This window comes from Podarcis bocagei (genome assembly GCF_964188305.1).
Source record: "Podarcis bocagei genome assembly, chromosome: 5".
Classification (NCBI taxonomy): Eukaryota; Metazoa; Chordata; class Lepidosauria; order Squamata; family Lacertidae; genus Podarcis; species Podarcis bocagei.
This window is the reverse complement of record NC_138129.1, coordinates 44,239,028-44,258,148: the sequence shown is the minus strand read 5'-3', so window position 1 is coordinate 44,258,148 and position 19,121 is coordinate 44,239,028. Positions and strand designations below refer to the sequence as shown.

The following is a 19,121-nucleotide window of genomic DNA, read 5'->3' as shown; positions in this document are numbered from 1 at the left end:
GTTCGCCTGCACTGGGCACTGAGAGGAGAGGGCACCATGGGTGGGGGGGCTGCAACAATGACTTAAAATGGAAGGCGAGAGGTTGGGGCACCAAATTTTGGTGTTCTACAGGGCGCAGCTGAAATTTGAAAGCTTAAAATCCGCCGCTGCTCCTATGCTAACATGGAGGTGGACTTTTCATTGCTTGTACCACTGTGGAATGCCAAATCAGTGAGCCCTATTCTAGTAATTTGACATCAGCTGTGACTCTAGGCTTGCCATATGTCAGGAAAATTCCTGACATGTCCTGATTTTGGGGTGTAAAAATAGCATCAAGGGGAATTTTGCCAAACTGGCAAAATGCCAGTGAAAACCCAGATGTATGGCACCGCAATGGAAAAAGTATTGGAAACAGCTCAAAATGCTTAAAATCACCAGTTTTCTTAAAGTAGCTCAACAACTTTGTGGGCGTCAGGAATTTTACTTTTTTGAAATATGGCAAGCCTATCTGACTCAATGCAAGTCAATGCCTTCTTAAAATGTTGCTCAGCTCCTCATGAGCACAAGGCATTTTCATATCTGGCCTATTCACTTTCATAGCATGTGGGTTGTGGAGCAAGCTCTTCATTATTTAAAGGGTTAGGTTGTGGCAAGGGTGTGAGGAAGAATGAGCGAGTTCTCAAGAATGAGCAAGTGTCAGGGTGAGGTTTCTCTTAACAATAAGACTGGTGCAGCCCAGCACTTAGAAGGAAGAAGAGACTGGACCAGACTGAATTGGAAGATGACGACAGCAAGTGGCTAACTGGACTTGTTTGTCAACCACTGAAAGGGTGCTTCCGCAATAGGTGATGAAGAGAATAAACCAAAAGCTCTAATCTTATACACACACACACACACACACACACACACACACACACACACACCATGCCAAGAGAAGGAGGAAGATTTGCTAACTGGCCTCAACCATTCATTTGTGATGGCAAGAAGCGTTCCATGTTACTAAACAGAGAATGAGTGGAGAGAAGAGCCATTCAACATAGGTACGACTCACCCTCTGCTGGTGATGAACAGACATAGCACGTTGAAGAAAGAGGATCGTTTCCGTTGTGGTACAACAATTCATAGGACATCTCTTGGGTTCAAAGTTCCTCAGTGTCAAATTAGCAGATGATTTCCAACTCAGTAGCTTCAAGCAAGAGTCTTCTTTTGAAAGTACAGAGCGGACAGACCATAATTTACATGCTAGAAGATGTTGAAGTTAAGGAGCTATTGGTCCTGCAGGTCCTGTGGTAGTATTTTTCAAGTAAAGGCAGGGGGTGTAGTTAGTTGCAGGGCTTGTTCCTGGTTTTGCATTTCCAGTTAGTGACCCATGTGCAAGTAAATGGGGGAGGGAGGGGCTTGTCTTTAAGCAAAACCTGTAAAAGGGAGGGTCATTTAAGAGAACAGCTGTAAGGCTTTGATGATGCAGCTGGAGAGGTTTTAGATAAGTAGGTGACAAGCGTTACCTACTGATTCTGTAACTTTCTCTGCTGCACCAGTTCTGTACAAGGCAACTCTTCTGAAGGGCTGGAGCAAATGCAGTCATATTGCAGGGCCCGACTGTGCTGTTGCTATTTGTTAATTAATATATCACTTAACTGTCAAGGAGGCTTCTAAGCAGTTTTCAAGCATAAAGCCGGTTACAAAAAAATATGAGCACACAAAATTTAAAATGCCAAATGAAGGAATTTCATCAAAACATAAAAATAGCCATGCACGACTAAAATATGCAATTATAACAACCCTGTTTAAACAACACAACAATTTAAAAAGTTAAAGCAGCAATTAAAACAGGAGGTTCAAGTCAGGCAATCAGAGGAATGCTTGTCTAAACAGGTGTGTCTTCCAGAGCCAGCAGAATGTCAATTCTGATGAGACTTCTCATATTTCAGCAGTGAGACCATTCCACCACCCTGGTACTACCAGCGAAAAAGTCCACCTCCAAGTTAGCATAGGAGACGATGGGTTAATGTTGTGTGTTCTGGCTGGTAGGTAAGGTATACATAGTACTTAGTCACTGCTCCCAGCAAGACATGTTGTGGCATCATCAGAATTATGGTTCCTAATGACTTAAAGTCCACCACTGTGTGGAAATGTTGATGCACAAAGCTACGTCCATGGTTGTCAGAATATTTCTGGAGCTCATGAATGAACTGAACGTTCCTCTTCTTAGTGTTTGATGTTGCTGTTGTTAACTAAATTTGATGTTAATGTTTATTGGAAAACAATAAAAATCAGCTTGTTTTTTAAAAGGCATGAATATTTATATGTGAATGACCACACGGAGACAGATTTGCAATTGTTTAGTTAAACCTTTTGACTTCTGCCTTTCTCAGCAACATCATAGGAATTGCAAGATGATAGCTTTAGAGCACTCGTATTTTCATATATATTTAGTGTTTGATAATACCCTCCTAGGATCTCGAACCTACTTGGTTGCTTTTAAGATTTTTTATTTATTTATTAAATTTGTATACTGTTCTTCATCTGTAGATTTCAGGGTGGCTCACAACATAAAAAAATACAATATAAAAAAACACAGAATAAATAATAAAAATAAGAGCAAAAACAAATCAAGAAATCCCCACTCCCACAACACATTTAAAAGGGTATTGGATGGTAACCAGCTAAAGGCCTTCCTGAAGAGGAACATTTTCACCTGACACCTAAAGGCGCCAGGTGAACCTCTCTAGGGAGAGCATCAGCACTGGATTTTGTAACTAAAAGGTGGCTATTGCCACCTTGTGGACATAGTCATTTTCACCCTTAGATACACAAACCTCACCGAATCTAGCTTTCAGCCTTACAATGCTTTGTGTGTGCATGGTGTTTTGAGATCATGCTTTATGAAGGCTTGTGATGAACATAGATTGGATTAACCCTTTCCCTTCCTTGGTCCCCATATTCTGCCATTCCAGTTTTTCAGCATCTTGGGCCATTTCACACATTACAACTACTGTACAACTAATCCAGAATGCAGCAGCTAGACTTGTGACTGGGGGCGGCCGCCAAGACCGCATAACACCGGTCTTGAAAGACCTACATTGGCTCCCAGTATGTTTCTGAGCACAATTCAAAGTGTTGGTGCTGACCTTTAAAGCCTTAAACGGCCTTGGCCCAGTACACCTGAAGGAGCGTCTCCATCCCCATCATTCCGCCCGGACATTGAGGTCCAGCGCCGAGGGCCTTCTGACGGTTCTCTGACTGAGAGAAGCCAAGTTACAGGGTACCAGGCAGAGGGCCTTCTCAGTAGTGGCGCCCGCCCTGTGGAATGCCCTCCCACCAGATGTCAAAGAGAAAAACAACTACCAGACTTTTAGAAGACATCTGAAGGCAGTTCTGCTTAGGTAAGCTTTTAATGTTTGACGTACTATTGTATTTTAATATTTTGTTAGAAGCTGCCCAGAGTGGCTGGGTATAAATTATTTTTTTTTATTATTATTATTATTATTATTATTATTATTATTATTATTATTATTATTATTATTATATCGTAGCAAACCTGAGTCTGCCATCAGTGTACACTCAGCAGGAAGCACCAACCTATTCTGGATATGACAAATATGCTCCTACAAATCCAAGTGTGTAATTCACACATTACACACACATAGTGTGAAGGAACTCCAAAATCAGCCCATTCCTACACAGAAACAATTTCCTAAACCTCAGACTTTTTGCTGATCTCAGTTCTGCTACTTTGGTCAATTTAAAGCTCCTTCTATATTATAGAATCATAGAACTGTCGAGTTGGAAGGAACCCCAAGGGTCATCTTGCCTCAACCTTTCCTCTAAGTAGCTCAAGAAGGTGTACATGCGTCACCCCACCCCACCCCTTCTTTTATCCTCACAATCCCGGTGAGGTAGGTTAGGCTGACAGGCAGTGACTGGCTTAAGGCCACCCAGTAAGCTTCCTGACCGAGTGGGAATTGGAACCCTGCTCTCCCAGCTCCTAGTCTTGACTCTTGGACCACTGTACCAAACTGGTTCTAAGTTTAACGTGCCTTTTAGAGGACTTATAGAGTTATTGGCACATTTTGTAGCATTTCATTTGGCTTAACTAGCAGATTCATTGTTTTCCCCACCTCTTCAGAGGCAGTGCTCACAACATGACTGCCACAAGGAGACTGAACTGCTTCTTCTTTGATATGATCAGAGATGGGCAGGTTAGTGGAGAGGAGAAAAGTGAACAACATGGTATTGAAAGTGGCATGTCTAGGAAGACAGTCATAGAGGACAGGACACATTTTTATCCCACTTATCCATGTTAAAGCCATCTGGGCAGTTGGGATATATGCACAGGGAAAGCAAGGCCTAGCTGAAGGTCCCACACAACCAATCAATTGGTGGGAGGGAGGGAGGGAACGGAACCAAACTTAATAACACACTCATTATTAATACTAAATAAGCTGTTGTGCTGATTCCCAAATACTAGTTTTTATATAGTATATTGTATAGTATATAAGTGTTTTTCCATAGGCAATGCACAGCTCTGAAACCACCAGTTGCCCCCATTCTTCCATTACAGGAGCTATATATCAATAGTCCAGACAACAGGAAAGTAGCTTGCAAAGTATTTATTACTTTTACAGATTAGTTGGAAATTGTTTTATTATATACAGAAATATAACTTTAAATATAAAATCCCAATGAGATACAATCAAATTCACTTAAATCTGTATAAAGTGAAAGGTTATCTGGCTCTTAACTTTGCCTTCCTAAAACAATATAAAAATAAAATTCTGATCAATTACGGTTTTGATTTAAAGTTTTAGAAGTAGTGGGTTTTCATGACTTGCTGTTCAGGAAAAAAAACGAGCTGAAAGACATACTTCATTGCCACATTTAGCACCATTAAATGTTTCTACAGAAAGAGAATGGACTAATTCTATTTTAGGAAGTCTGCTGTCCTGTTTTTATGGCTTCAAATTGAGAATCAGAATCGCCCTTCTACCCAGTATTCTGCAGGTGACTAGTAAAAAACAGTAATTAAAATAGTATCAAAGTGGGAAGATTTTCTATTTTCAGTGTAATCATTAATCTATAGAAAGATGATCCTGCCACTTAGTAATGAGCTGAACACAGGGAGATGGGAGATGCACTTTGCTAGAGAAAAGGGGGAGGCTACACATATTGCTAGCATCTATTCTCATATTACCTCCAAATGAATGCAGCCCTTAAAAGAGAAAGATTCCCTTGCCCCTCCTCATTTAGCCTAATCCAGAGTTCAGATTTTACTTAGTCCCAGGGAAATGTATACAGGATTGCAGTCATAGCACAGATCCAGATCGATTAATGAAATTCTACAGCAGGCCATTGCTGACAACTCAACCTGCTTAAAAAATACCACTTCAAAATAAGCATTGTCTAAAATAAAGCATACTGTGAATGAAAGCTATCAAAAATCAGAAACACCTCTGTATCAGAAACACCTCCCTCCATGTGTATTGTATTGATTTATTTTTGTAAAGAGAACTGCTTATCCAATTAGAATTTACAACTGAAAAAGTTCAGGGTATAAATAGGGCAAAATGGTTCCAATTAATGTTTGTGTGGCTTTAAATCAGAAGGAACAGAGCACTATTTTTAGTTGTACTATTAAGAGTAGCATACTGAGCTTTACTCCAAAATCTCTGGACTCTGAGCTATTTTATCTAGGCCATGAAGTCATTGTTTGTAATGCAAACACGCATCCAACTCTTGGTAACACAAACAGAATTTTTGACCAATAGCTACATAACGTTATGCATCCCAAATCACATGAATGCATTAAGAATTAGCTGCTGAATTAGACTTACAACCAGTTATGATGCTATTGTGAACAATTGCATTAATACTGATTTTTTGTAAACATCATAGCTGATGGGAATTACAAATTGTTAACGACTAAATCCTATTTACTATGAGTGTAGATATATCTGTGTACTAGAGCAGACACTAATCAAATTAACATCTTGCTTTATTCTTTCCACAGTGCTCAGCTGATTATAGGTGCTTGTGTGAATTGGGGTGTAGCCAAAGGAATGCTATGTCACAGTCCCATTAGTGTAAGAATTTCCACTTGTGCCAATGATACTGCCCCCTAAATCTGTTGTAAGGGTTCCCCCAACCCTCCAGTGTAATTTGGGGATGGCATTAGGTGGGGGAGGAGGGGGGAAATCCTATTATATAAGCAGAATTCCTTGCACTAACAGAATGTGTTAGCTGGGCACTGTCCAAGAAGTATAAGCAGAACTGTCTTAGAATTTAAGCAATCCATTCTTAAGAGTGACACTACAGTTACCTTCTTTCAGCAGCCTAAATCCAGGTTGTTGATCATAAGAGACAAGTATGGTACAGTTTGAGAGGCAGATTATTGCAAATGACTTGGAACAAGCAAATACTTTAAAACTAAAGATGTAACAAACATGTATCATTCTTGTCTTTTGGAACATTAGAGACTGTATGAGAAATACATATAGGATGGGTAATGTTTGAGTCAAGAATGATATACAGTGGAACCCTGGGCTGCGAGCGTGATCCGTGTGGGAGGCACGTTCGCAACCCACAGCGCCGCGTCTGCGCACACACGGGTTGCGATTCAGTGCTTTTGTGCATTCGTGAGTGCCGAAATCCGGAAGTAACCCGTTCCGGTACTTCCGGGTTCAGCGCGGTGCGCAACCCGAATTCACGTAACCTGAAGCGTCTGCAACCCAAGGTACCACTGTACTATTATAAGATTTGCAATTTCTATTATACACAAGCTCTAAATAAAAAAAGAATAGACTGCAATATGCAAACTTTAAATCAGAACTGCATTGATGGGTTCCAAACCCAATAAATATACTTCAAAATATTTTCCCTTTTAAAAAGTGCAAAAAATCCACACTCATACATTTGTCTGTCTTATATGTGAGAGAGCACTCTTTGCACATGCAGAGAGAAGCATCTCTGGATTGGCTTCTGCCAAAGCAGATACACTTGGCTTTAGAAGGGAACAGTTATGCACTAATCATGCCTGATGATACCAAATGGAGCCTGCATCCATACACATACAGCATTATCTGTTGCAGAGTACTGAGATGCAGCATTAAATTACTACTGCCCCCCAACTTTTACATCATGTAGGCAGCTGCCATTTTAATAAGAAGCTCATGTGTCATTAAAATGCATTACCCTTTTATTTTTATACTTTATTAAGGTGCTAGAAAACATAATTTCACAACATTTCCTGGAGTCTATTAAATATTCGCTGCCTGTGCTCCATTGTTAAGCAATATCCAATAGCAGCCTCAGTTTCTTGAATTCGTTTATGGAACCGGCACCCATCACGTGCAAATTCTTCCCAGGGTCCTTTCCGATCTTCCTCATTGCTCACATAATACTCAGTAACTTCTTCAAGGAAGGTCACCTACATGAGACAAAGTTAGATCAAATAATCAACTTGCATTTAAATAGCATCTATTTTAATTCTACATTTGTTTTTAAAGCACAGTAAAGGAAAAACATAAATACGCAGTTACCAAGTATTTATCACCTAGGTGAGAGGACTAAACTGTGACATTTGTGCAATACATTTTATTCATTTTCATGTGTATTAAAGAGATCAGTGCTTGTGGGTTAAGGGGCACAATGGATAGCAGCCATGAACAATACTGAACCGCTGGCCTGCTGTTTTAATTAGGCTTGCCGGGCCTTTCCATTTGACCCACAAGGCCATTTTGGCCAAGCCACACCTACCCAACTTGCAGATAGTTATGAAGGAAGTTTCCAGACGTCATATGATGGAAGTCAGCAAAGCTCACATTTAAATTCTGATGTGTTATGAAATCTTTCCCCAGCTTGACAAAAATGCACTCACAGAACTATAGACGAACACACAGGACCAATCTCGAATGTTGGTCTGCTTCCAAGGACAGTATGAATCAACTGTGTCAGAAGAGACCATTTATTAAAAACATTTACGACTACAGTGATACCTCGGTTTACGAACTTAATCCGTTTCAGAAGTCCATTCTTAAACCAAGGCGCACTTTCCCTAATGAGACCTCCAGTCGCCAGTGCCCTTCCACCGTTCAGCTTCTGTTCGTAAACCGAGGTAAAGTTCACTAACGGGAACACTACTTCCGGTTTTACGGAGTTTTTATACCAAATAGTTTGTAAACAGGGCTGTTCTTAAACAGAGGTACCACTGTGTATGGCTGTCCAAGATACATCAAAGGAATCAGTCTATTATTATGAACTGCTGTGCAGACTAGGGCTTTTTCATCTTGCTAAGCAATGTCTTTTCCTTCCCATTCTGATAAATATTTTTTATTAATCTGAAAGGTTTTTACTTTACTGTGACCATTTAATTAGGCCTAATAACATTATTACCCTAGTGTTGCTTGTGGATTTCTCTCTAAGGACTAACATGGCTGCTTGCCCTTTCCCCCTTCTCTTTAAACAGCACTGCAAACACTGCTTGTTAAGCAGTCTTAACTATTAGTTAGGCAATTTTACAGCTAGAAATTATGAATTTAATACTTGAATTCCTTAATCTGTCAAGATTAGAGCATGTAATACACACCCATACATATTTTATAATATCAGGTCCCTTAAAGTTTATAATAATCTTCATTCAAAAAGTGAGACACAAGAATCCTAGATAGTTACATCAGCTTCTGCCTCTGCTTTATGCTTTCTTGCCATTTACATCATTCCAAGGTATCCTCCAGGGCACCATTACCAGGTCATGTAACATTAAGGTATATATTGCACACAGATCCTTGTTCATTTACTGTGTCACTAGAAAGAAATACACAAGGGGGTTGAATTTGTTTTGAGAGAAGTCACTGTGAGCGATTTACAGGGAAGGTTGAGTTAAAATGTGTAATTTCACCACTCCAGGGATTTCTGAAATTCTATGTTTGGTTAACAGAAAGGTAATCCATGTATATCTAGACACCATGAATTATTATGCATATTTTTTGCTAAACATCCCTTAGTTCCTAACTGTATTGCAATCCTTAATATCAAAGTTCAGCTGGGCAAGGGAATGCTAACCTTGGCTCAGAACTGAAGTGGAAGGGACAGACAAGCTGTTATGACAAGGTGTTGCATTCACACCTAAATCAGTCAAATGCTGTCATGTGACAGCCCTTCAACCCCTCTCTGTAGCCATGCCAGCAGGGTTAGCACCATGCCAGCAGGGTTAGCTGAAGAGATGTCTCCACCCAGTCCAACATCCTTCACCCACCCAAGCCAGCCACAAAGGGGGCTTGGATTGCAGCCTATGACACCCACAACATAAATCTCTCAGGAGAACACTGACATTAATGCAAACGAAAGCTCAAGTAGCACATCAGGGTCAGAGTTTTACTTAAATTGTGCAGATTTTAGAATAGCTTATTAACCACTTTATCATTCTCATGTTATTGCATAGTCTACCTATATTTTCATAGAATCGTAGACTTGTAAAGTTGGAAGGGACCAGGAGGTCATCTAGTCCAACCCCCTCACTTTATAACAGGAGTCAGAAATAAACAAGTGTAGGCTGCAAAACTAGGCCTAGGAAGACTGGGTTGATCACTCTCTCTGTGTAACAGGATAATATAAATGAAATATAATATAAATTAGGAGGAACCATGCACTTGAGCTACTTGGAGAAAAAGAAAGATTAAAAACTAAAAGTTATAGCCATTGCCTAGAATAGAATTTTGATCTAATTATAAATACTCCCTTTTAAATAAAGAAAACAACAGAAGTTTTGTGATAATTATCCTGATTTTGTTGTAACTGTACAATGAATTTCAAGGTAATACATCACGGGGAACGCATAAACAAATAGCAACACAACTAAATGAATGGAAAGTTCCAGCTTGTCCTAGCTTAAGGCCACTTGCCCCATTCCTAAATAGAGTAAGTTTCCTGATTTAAAAACACACAATGTATTTGTCAGTTCTGAAGACCCTGAAAGTGTTTATTCTGCTGCAATTACATGCACCTGCTAGCTATTTTGCTGAGCAGCACAAATAACTACAGCAAAACAGACTGTTTCAAACATGACTACACAGATGGATACTGCATTCTAATGTGTCACAGAAGAGTTCTCCTTTCTGAGGTTTCTACATTGAACAGTGCTAAGTTTAAGTATTCAAGAGGATTAACAATAATTTTGCACTACAGCATTCTCCTAGGAAAGCTAGGTGACAGAACAACATTAAGCAAACAAAGCATGAGTCAAGTAATTGTATTAAATTCCTCAGAAAGCCATGGCAGCTAATCATTGTTAGCCCAAACAGACTGGAGGCTTGAAAGAACAGACTGGTGCACAAGGAGGCCCACACTTGCACTACTTCAAAGCATTTCTAGCTTTGTTTCACATAAATCAATGGGATTTATCAAGGGAAGGGGAGGAGAGAATGGAGTTTAGGATAAAACAGAGTGGCTGAATTGTGACTGAAAGTAGAGGGTGCACAACTCCTGCCAGTCACATGGAGCCTGTCACCCATGAGTCAACTCCCCATTCTTACAGAATCTACAATATGATACAATGCAATGAAGGGAAGTTCTGAAATGCAAGGCAAGTACAGAAGTGGAAATAGTAAGACAAGCAAGCATAAATCACTTTGAAACAAATTTAACCCCTTCATGTGCAGCTTTGTAATTTTAGTACTAACTTGCATTGTTGGTGTAATGCTAGCTTTGGAGGAAATCTCCATTCTTCTAAGAAACATGGTATAACGTGTATCCCATGCCCCAATACATACAGTGCTCCCAAATTTGATTTCACAATATGTGCTGCAAGTGGAAGAGAAAGACAAATTCTTGCAAGGCATTTTACATTCTTATTCCAGCCACAGGATTAATTAATCTACAAAGCAGTTCTATGGAAATTTATCCTGGCCCCATGATAGCCAATTTGTGATATCCAACTTGATACTCTATTTTAAGCTCAGTCCTGGGCAAAAAAAGAGTGTACTATTTTAGGAACAATAATTTCAAAGAAGTAGAAAGAACAAGTCAGCTATGCCAGGAATTACCACAGTGTGACACCATAACTTTAGTAATTTAGGTCATAGTTCAGTAATGGGGAACTTGCACCTCTACAGATGTCATTCAACTACCACTTCATCATCCCTGACTTCTAGCCAAGCTGGTTGGGGCTGATGAGAGTTGTAGTCCAAAACATATGGAAGGCCAGTTTCTCTATTACTGTTGTAGGCCTCCCAGAACTTACTTTGGTATAGAATCATAGTATTGTAGAGCTGGAAGGGACCCTGAGGGTTATCTAGTACAACCCCCTACAGCCATATGTTTAGCTCTGTGGTAAGCCACTCTACAGGTCAATTGGGAAGGATACACATATATATTTAAATGGCACCTCCTGCTTGCATAATAAACCAATGTAAAACATACCTTTTTCTTCTTCTTACACTTTCCTCTAGAAAGGACACCATGCTTCACATTTTCCGTAACCTCAGTGTCTCTGTTACCGATCAGGTGCACCTGACAGCTAAGTAAGATGCTACACTGAGAGGGTCCAAGGCCTGTCCCTGTCGGTCCCTTCAAGCCACTTTTCCCTTTCTTTTCTGCAGTCTGAAACTGTGCCTTGAAGTTGAAAGGGTTGTAAGGATCCTCAGCGTTACAGAAAGAGTTCCACAATTTCAAGTTTTCCGATTCATCCACGCTGCTGGACTCCCACTCATCTTCCTCCCAGGAACTTTCAGTCCACGAGGAAGTATCCTCCACCTCCTCTGACTCAACAGGAGGCGCTTCCTCGGGTGTGTTCCCAGCAGTTCGAACAGCTGCTGTGAAATTCCGAGGATCGTAAGGGTCCAGGCTACAAAAGGAGTTCCACAAGTGAATGTTTTCCCCATCCTGGCTGGCGGCATCGGATTCGGAAAGGGAGCCTTCGCTGTCAAACCCGTCATCGTCGTCATCTTCATCCTCTTCACCGCCCGAGCCTTCTTCCTCCCCATCGCTCTCCTCCCCGCTGCAAGCACCCCCTAGGATGTAATCGATCAGTTTGTTAGGACACGCAGGCCTAGTCACCGCAGGGATATCTTGCTCTATGTCCGAGTCCGAGTCGGAAGGGGCCTCGGAAAGACCCTCCTCCCCGCACGGATCCCCCGCACCAGGACGCCCGCAGGCATCCCCGGAGCCTGGGTGCTCCTGAGCTTCCTCCTCACGGCCATCCGCAGGCAACGAGTCTCTCGGGGCCCAGGAGTCCCGCTGCTGCTGCTGCTGCTCCTCTACCTCCAAGCTATAGTAGCCGCCGTCGGGGTCCTGCGCGCCGAGCCCGGCCTTGCTCCCGCGCAGATGCACCTGCTGGAGGATCTCGGGGAGCTTGGAGAGCGCGGAGCGGGGCTCGGGCAGCTCCTCCCAAGCAGCGCTGAGAGGGCCCGGCAGCGAGCCCTTGTCTGCCGCGCCGAGCACGTAGGTGGAGGAGGAGGAGGCGGCGACCAGGCGCAGCTGGTGCTGGACGGCGATCAGCGGCGGCAGCCCTGTGGCGTGGGCCTCCGACTGGAGCCAGAAGAGCGGGGCGGCCTGGCCCGGCACGAGGCGCTGCAGCAGCTGCGAGAAGAGCCGCAGCAGCGAGAACGGGGCGTCGGGCTCCGGCTGCGGCGGCGGCAAGGCGGTCGGGCGAGCGCCGAGGCGAGGGGCCGCCTGCTCCCGCTCCCGGCTCGGCTCCATGGTGACGACGGGTGCGCCCAGGGCTGCTCACCTCAGCGCTTCAGCCCCGCGTCGCCCGGCCGCTCCGGAGGCCTTTCGGGGATGGCTGAGGACGCGGCGGCGGTGGCTTCTCCCCGGCTTGGGCCACGCCATGTTCCTTCCCGGCGGAGACCGGCGGCCGCTTCGGGGCTGGATGCCGCTGGTTTGAAGCGAGAGGAACAAGATGGCGGCGAGAGAAGGGCGCAGCAGTTAGGCCGCTGGGGGGGGGGGGAAGACCCCTCCTTTACCGAGCGCAGGCGCACGCGCAGCCCCCTCAGCAAGCGCGGAAGCGAAAGAAGCGTCTCTTCTTGTCACCTGAAAAGGGAAGATTAAAGGCCGGGTGGCGCTTCGAGTAACATCCGGGGAAGCTAGATAGCAGCCGACGGCTCGCGATTGGTTCCCTGCACACTCGTGGCTCCGCCTCCCTCGAGGGAGAGCGAGCGAGCGCACTTTGGTGACTGAGCGCTGGCGCAGGCGGGCGATTGCATCAGCTGGTTGCTCCTCTAAATTATTAGAGGGTTATAGAAACATTCAGCAACGTTTTTGTTTTCTAAAGGCGCTTCATAGCTGTTGAGGTGCAGCTTATTAGCAAAGTTCCATTCAAAAGAAATGAAGATCAAGGAGGAAGAGGAAACACCTCCCAGTTTCTTACCTCAGAAATCATACTATTTAGCAGCCTTCTCCAAGCCGGGGCCCTCCAGATGTTTCTGCACTACAAACCATGTCATTCCCTAAACGTCAGCCATGCTGGCCGGGGCTGATGGAAGTTGTAGTCCAAAATAACTGGAGGGCGACAGCTCGTGGGAGGCTGCCTCATATGTTCATAGCAAACTTGTTCTCCAAGGATGGTGCCTTCTGTAGCCAAAAACTACCATCCACACACAAGGTCCAAGGTATCAGCAGGCCTCAAAACCCCAAGGTTTTCAGAAGTACATAAAAGCAGCCCAATGCAATGCTGACTGGAACTGGGATAGAAAATATGAGGCGGGATGATGTAGAGTATCTTGGCTGGTGGCAGTGGCGTAGCGTGGGTTGTCAGCACCCGGGGCAAGGCAAGTAATTTGCGCCCCCTAATCCGTAGATTTGCGCCCCCTAACCCGTGGATTTGCGCCCCCTAACCCCCAGATGTTGCGCCCGGCACGGCCGGCCCCCCCTGCACCCCCCACGCTACGCCACTGGCTGGTGGGTATTATCAATAGGAGCACCCCACACTGCAAGGGTGGCCAGATACAGAAGACAAGCTGCCCCCGCTAAAATTCCTTCTACACAGTTGTCACAGCTGCATAGCCTCTGTCCTCTTTTGCATTTGGTCCCCCTAACTGCAATGTTCAGTTTATGTCCAACTTGTTCCCCAAGATTTCAAAACATCTAGGAAGCACTGCTAATAACTGGTGGTGAACTGCCTGTGTCTAGCCAGGCTTCCCCCATCTCTGTATGAACAGCAGAAAGAAGTCAAAGCGAAACAAAAAAATGTAGAAAAGTACACTTAAGGGCAGCACAAAGATAAGGCTGCTCTGCAAACAATGATAACATACGGATAGCTACCCCACCAAAGGTCAGTTACACAAGAGGAGCTAATAGAGATAAGATGACCTTGTCGCAGCGCTAAGGAGCATAAAAACTACTATGATGCATCAGACTAAAGGTCTTCCAATACAGCATTCTGTTTCCACTAGTTTGCATTTGAGAAGCTCACAAGCAGGAGGTGAAGGAAACAGCCTTCCCTTGGTGCCCATTGCTAATACAGTGGTACCTTGGGTTACATACGCTTCAGGTTACATACGCTTCAGGTTACAGACTCCACTAACCCAGAAATAGTACCTCGGGTTAAGAACTTTGCTTCAGGATGAGAACAGAAATCGTGCTCCGGCGGTGCGGCAGCAGCGAGAGGCCCCATTAGCTAAAGTGGTGCTTCAGGTTAAGAACAGTTTCAGGTTAAGAACAGACCTCCGGAACAAATTAAACACTTAACCGGAGGTACCACTGTAACTGGTTCTCGGGAGGTGTGTTGAGATCAGCTGCAGCAGGTCATTGGTTTAAGAAGGGTACAAGCCTTTTAAGGCTGTCATCTGTGCAAATCAGACATACTTCCACATAACCATACATCAGGGGTTGGCAACCTGTGGGCCATGGGCCGCAAGCGGCCCACAGGGGCAGTTTAACCGGCCCATGAGCCGCCCACAAACCGAGCGGCCTGCTTGGCAAGTCCCCGTGCGCTGCGCTAAACCAGCGGAGCATGGGGACTCACTTCTGCGGCACCAAAAATCGCATCTGCACATGCGCAGATGCCGGAAACCGCACCTGTGCATGCCCAGGCGCTGGAAATCACACCATGCACAATCCGGCCCACGGAGAGATCTCCACGGGACTTGACCGGCCCAGTCAGGTAAAACCTTGCCGACCCCTGCCATACATAGTATCCCTTCCTTGCTTCGATGGAGGTGTGTGTGTAGAAATCTCTGATATTTGCATATATGGGCTGCAGCCTACTGTATAAAGATAAGGTTCACATCCATTGCTTTGCCTACTTTTTACCTCTCGCCACACCTACTTTTCCCTCCAGCTCTGCCCTCCCCTGGAAGTTACTTCATAAGATTCTGTTACACACCAACCCAATCTCCACAAGCAGTGCAAGATTCCAGGGGTTCCAGGCACTTACCCAGGATTGTGTTTCCATTGGGAAGATATACTTGCACATATATCCATGCAATGCTAACCAACAGTGCACCCTTGCAGGGCTGGTTTTACTACGAGGCAATTGCTTCAGCAGCAGATCCCAGAGGAGATGCCATTTTTCTGCCTCCCCTTCTTTGAAAATAACATAAAATAATCCAGGCAGATGTACCATTTATCATGCACTGGAGATTTGGTAACAGTGCAGTCCTAAAATTGTCTACTCAGAAGTTAAGTCCTATTGAATTCAGTGGGCCTTCCTTTTGAGTTGACATGCATAGGTTTCATTATAAAAACTGTCTTGAACCATATTTCCTCATGGTTGCTGCAAAACATTTTGTTAACCACACTATACTGAGTTATCCCAGATGAAGTGATCAGCCAAGTGCTTTCTTTTAAACATACCGGTAAGTCATATTGTCATATGACATGATTAACCAGTTTTTAAAAGTTGTGGCATGTGTGCATGTTTGAAACTCACGTACGTCATTAGTAATCCAATTACTTTAATGTTGCAGGCATCCTGCTTATACAGATCATATGGTAAAAACACATAGCCGTTGCCTACTAACTTGTGACTGTGATCTGAAGTATTTGAAGGAACAGAATGACAAAATTTGATTCTGTTATTTATATGGTTTTAACACACACGTCTTCTTTAGGGAGCTAATTTACATGAAACTACATTACAGTTGCCTCTGTTCTTTATTTTCTGCCAGAAAATCTATAACAGGCAAAAATTCAACAGGTGCAACATTCCCAATTATTCCATCTTCATGCCAAGAAATGCTACGCCAGATGATTTTCTGCCTAACATGCACCCAACCACCAAACGAACAGAAGCCTTTCCCAAAAAAAGGATGCTACTGGAGAGGCTCGGAGATAATCCAGGGTTGTTTTTACAATCTAGGATTTAGGTAAGAAAAGATTTTTCTCCGTGGCAAAGTGGTCCAGTGGTTCAGGAGCTTGGCAGCATCTCTGAAGGCCATGGGTTCAAGTTCTGCTTATTCTCACACTGGATGGCTGCCTCCAGTTCACTCAGAAATAAAGTGACATCTAAATTGTGCCAAATTTACCTGTACTTTTGATTCCTGCGTTGCAAGGGGTTGGACTGGCGGGTCCTTTCCAACTTTACAGTTCTATGATTTAGTTGCTACTCAACCTACCACAAAGGAGGGTAATATGAACTGTAATCATGTGTCTGATGTGCGGACTTCCTATTGACATCTGGTTAGCCACTGTGGGAGACAGAATGCTGCATTAGATAGAACTTCAGTCCAATCCAGCAGAATTTTTCTTATGTACTTATGACACTGAATTAGCACCTGGGCTATTCTGAAGCAGCCTGAGTTTCCATTGCCACATAGCTATTGGAAAGTTACTTTCAGCCCCAATCTTTAATGTTAGGCAACGATAATCTCACTCTTCTTAATGTGAACCAATTTAGTACCTATGTACAAATGATCAATGGCTTGGGAATGTTCTGCAGCCTGCTCCTGGATCAAGCACTGTCACTGGAGACTCAGGTTTCCTCAGTGGCTACTTTTTCTAGCTACAGATCCCTCTGGACAGATATGGCCACTGTATGTCATGCTCTGTTAACTTCCAAACTGCATTGCATCAATGGACTCTTAAGTGGGGCTGCCCTTGAAGATGACTCGGAAACTTAAATTGCTCCGAAATGCAGCAGCCGTATTACAGGCTGGGGTTCTGTTTAGATCTCACATAACCTGTTTTAAAACAGCTGCATTGGTTGCCAGTTTGTTTCTGGGCCCAGTTCAAGGTGTTCACATTAGTGTTTAAAGCCCTAAAGGACTTAGGTTCCTTGATATTTGAAAGACCACCTCCTCACTTACAGACCCTTGCCCTATTGGTAGTTCTGCTGCCCTCAGTAGAGGAGGGGTGGGCCCAGGAGAGGGTATTCTCTGTGGTAGCCTCTAGATTGTGGAACTCTCTCCCCACAGAAGTGTGCCTGGCAACCTAAGTTTCTGACAAATGTAGAAGATGTACTCTTTTAAACCTGGCCGTGAGCAATGAGATGTCTGTTTTTAGGACCCTCCCTATTTCAGTCAACATAGACAATACTGAACGAGATGCATCCAAGGTCTGACCTGGTATAAGACAGCTGCCTACGTTCCTATGACAATCGCAGTCACTGGGTGAGGTCCTACCTCAAGTACTTCCATCAAAAGAACATACAGATTATAGGACCTTTAGCAGTTTCCCTCAAACTCTGGAATATCCTTCCCAATAGAAGATGCAGAGCTCTTCCAATCTACCGTAATTCTTATCTAATTCAAAAAAGAATGCAGTTTATTTTTATTGTGGAGAGCAACTGGCTTTTGAATAATGCTGGGCAATCGATTTATTTTCTGCTTACCCATGAATTTTTGCTTTTGGAGATGCGATTCTGGGGGCTTTTCCATTAACCTTTTCTTCATAAGCTGCCTAGGCTACAAAAGACAGCATGAACATTTGGATAAATGTGTGAATAAAAATTGCGTTGAGGGGCATTTTGTGGTGGCCTGCCTTTAATAACTGCACAGAAAGGGGAATAGATGAAACTGCATCCTCACAACACAACCACTCTCGGCACAGGTTTCCTTCCATTTGGAATCTGGAAACTCAAGTGATTCTGGCCTCCTCTTCCCAGCATGAAATCTCTGTGTATTATTTTCTAACTACATCCAAGTGGCATGGTTTCTAACAGCCACTGTCTATGGCTATGTTTCTCCAGATTCCATCAAGCTCAGTCACTTCTCAGCACCTGCCCTTTGTACCTATGGCTGACATGTCACTGTGGCATCATACACACTCCACAGTACTTTAAATGTATGCACTTTTGCTAATTAAGCATTGTAGGAATGTGCTGCGGTGATTATGACTGATTCAATACCCAAGCCTATTAAAGTATGTATTATCTTAACTACCTAGTAACATAGCATCGGTAACAGATTGCACAGCTATTGCAACAGCCTCGTGGCATGAATGTGCAAGCAGTGGCAACTATGGATGCTTCCAGTGTCTTTCCTCTGCACTATATTACATAGGATGCAATCAGCCTAAAAATCTATCTATTCCTGTTAGGCTTTATAGTCTCCCTTCTCTTTAAGCCTCCTACATAATTTGATTTGATACTGCAACATGTACAAATGGTGATAGTTTGGCCCTCTATTGACAGGCTTCTCACTGTCCAGGGGAAGAAGAGTCATTGGTCATCCTGTCAATATTTAGGCACACAAGAGATACTGTTTCCCGGGTAAGCCGGACAATGGGACCACATTTCAGGTTGGTGTTAAAGCCTGCAAATGTTTTGAATCCAAACATATGGTTGAATTAAGAGAGCAAAGACGCAGAAGCCAACCTGTTCTTGCAGATCCTGCATATTATCTCCTCTCCCCCAAAATGCACTGTGAACAGGCTTATGGACAAAGGTAGACCAAGTGGGAAGGATTGATCGACCTTGTGCCTTCCAGATTATAGTACTACAACTCCCATTGCCCTTGACCAGTGGCCATACTGGCTGTGGCTAATGGCAACTTGTTTTCAAACATTGAGTATGGGAAACTAAAGGTCAAATGACTTCTCTGAGCTGCTCAGTCATTACTTTTCTAGCCAGCCCAAATGCAACATCCTGTGTCCTCTTTGGCCAAGCATCAACTTACCAAAATCTATTTGGGGTTAATGATGCTGCATCTCTTTGAAAAAGTTTGTGCTTGCTTTATAACCCTAATGCGGCAAAGGATGAGACGACACAG

At 43.6% G+C, this 19,121-nt stretch overlaps 1 protein-coding gene across 1 annotated transcript; it reads right to left on the bottom strand.

Moving 5' to 3' along the window:
* Nucleotides 1-4,577: 4,577 nt before the first annotated feature.
* PPP1R15B (protein phosphatase 1 regulatory subunit 15B) lies at nucleotides 4,578-12,817 on the bottom strand. Its single transcript, XM_081195608.1, has 2 exons — nucleotides 11,395-12,817; nucleotides 4,578-7,405 (listed from the first exon to the last, which is right to left on the bottom strand). Exons 1-2 carry the CDS (start codon nucleotides 12,670-12,672, stop codon nucleotides 7,214-7,216), a joined length of 1,470 nt encoding a protein of 489 aa, XP_081051734.1. The 5' UTR covers nucleotides 12,673-12,817; the 3' UTR covers nucleotides 4,578-7,213.
* Nucleotides 12,818-19,121: the final 6,304 nt, after the last annotated feature.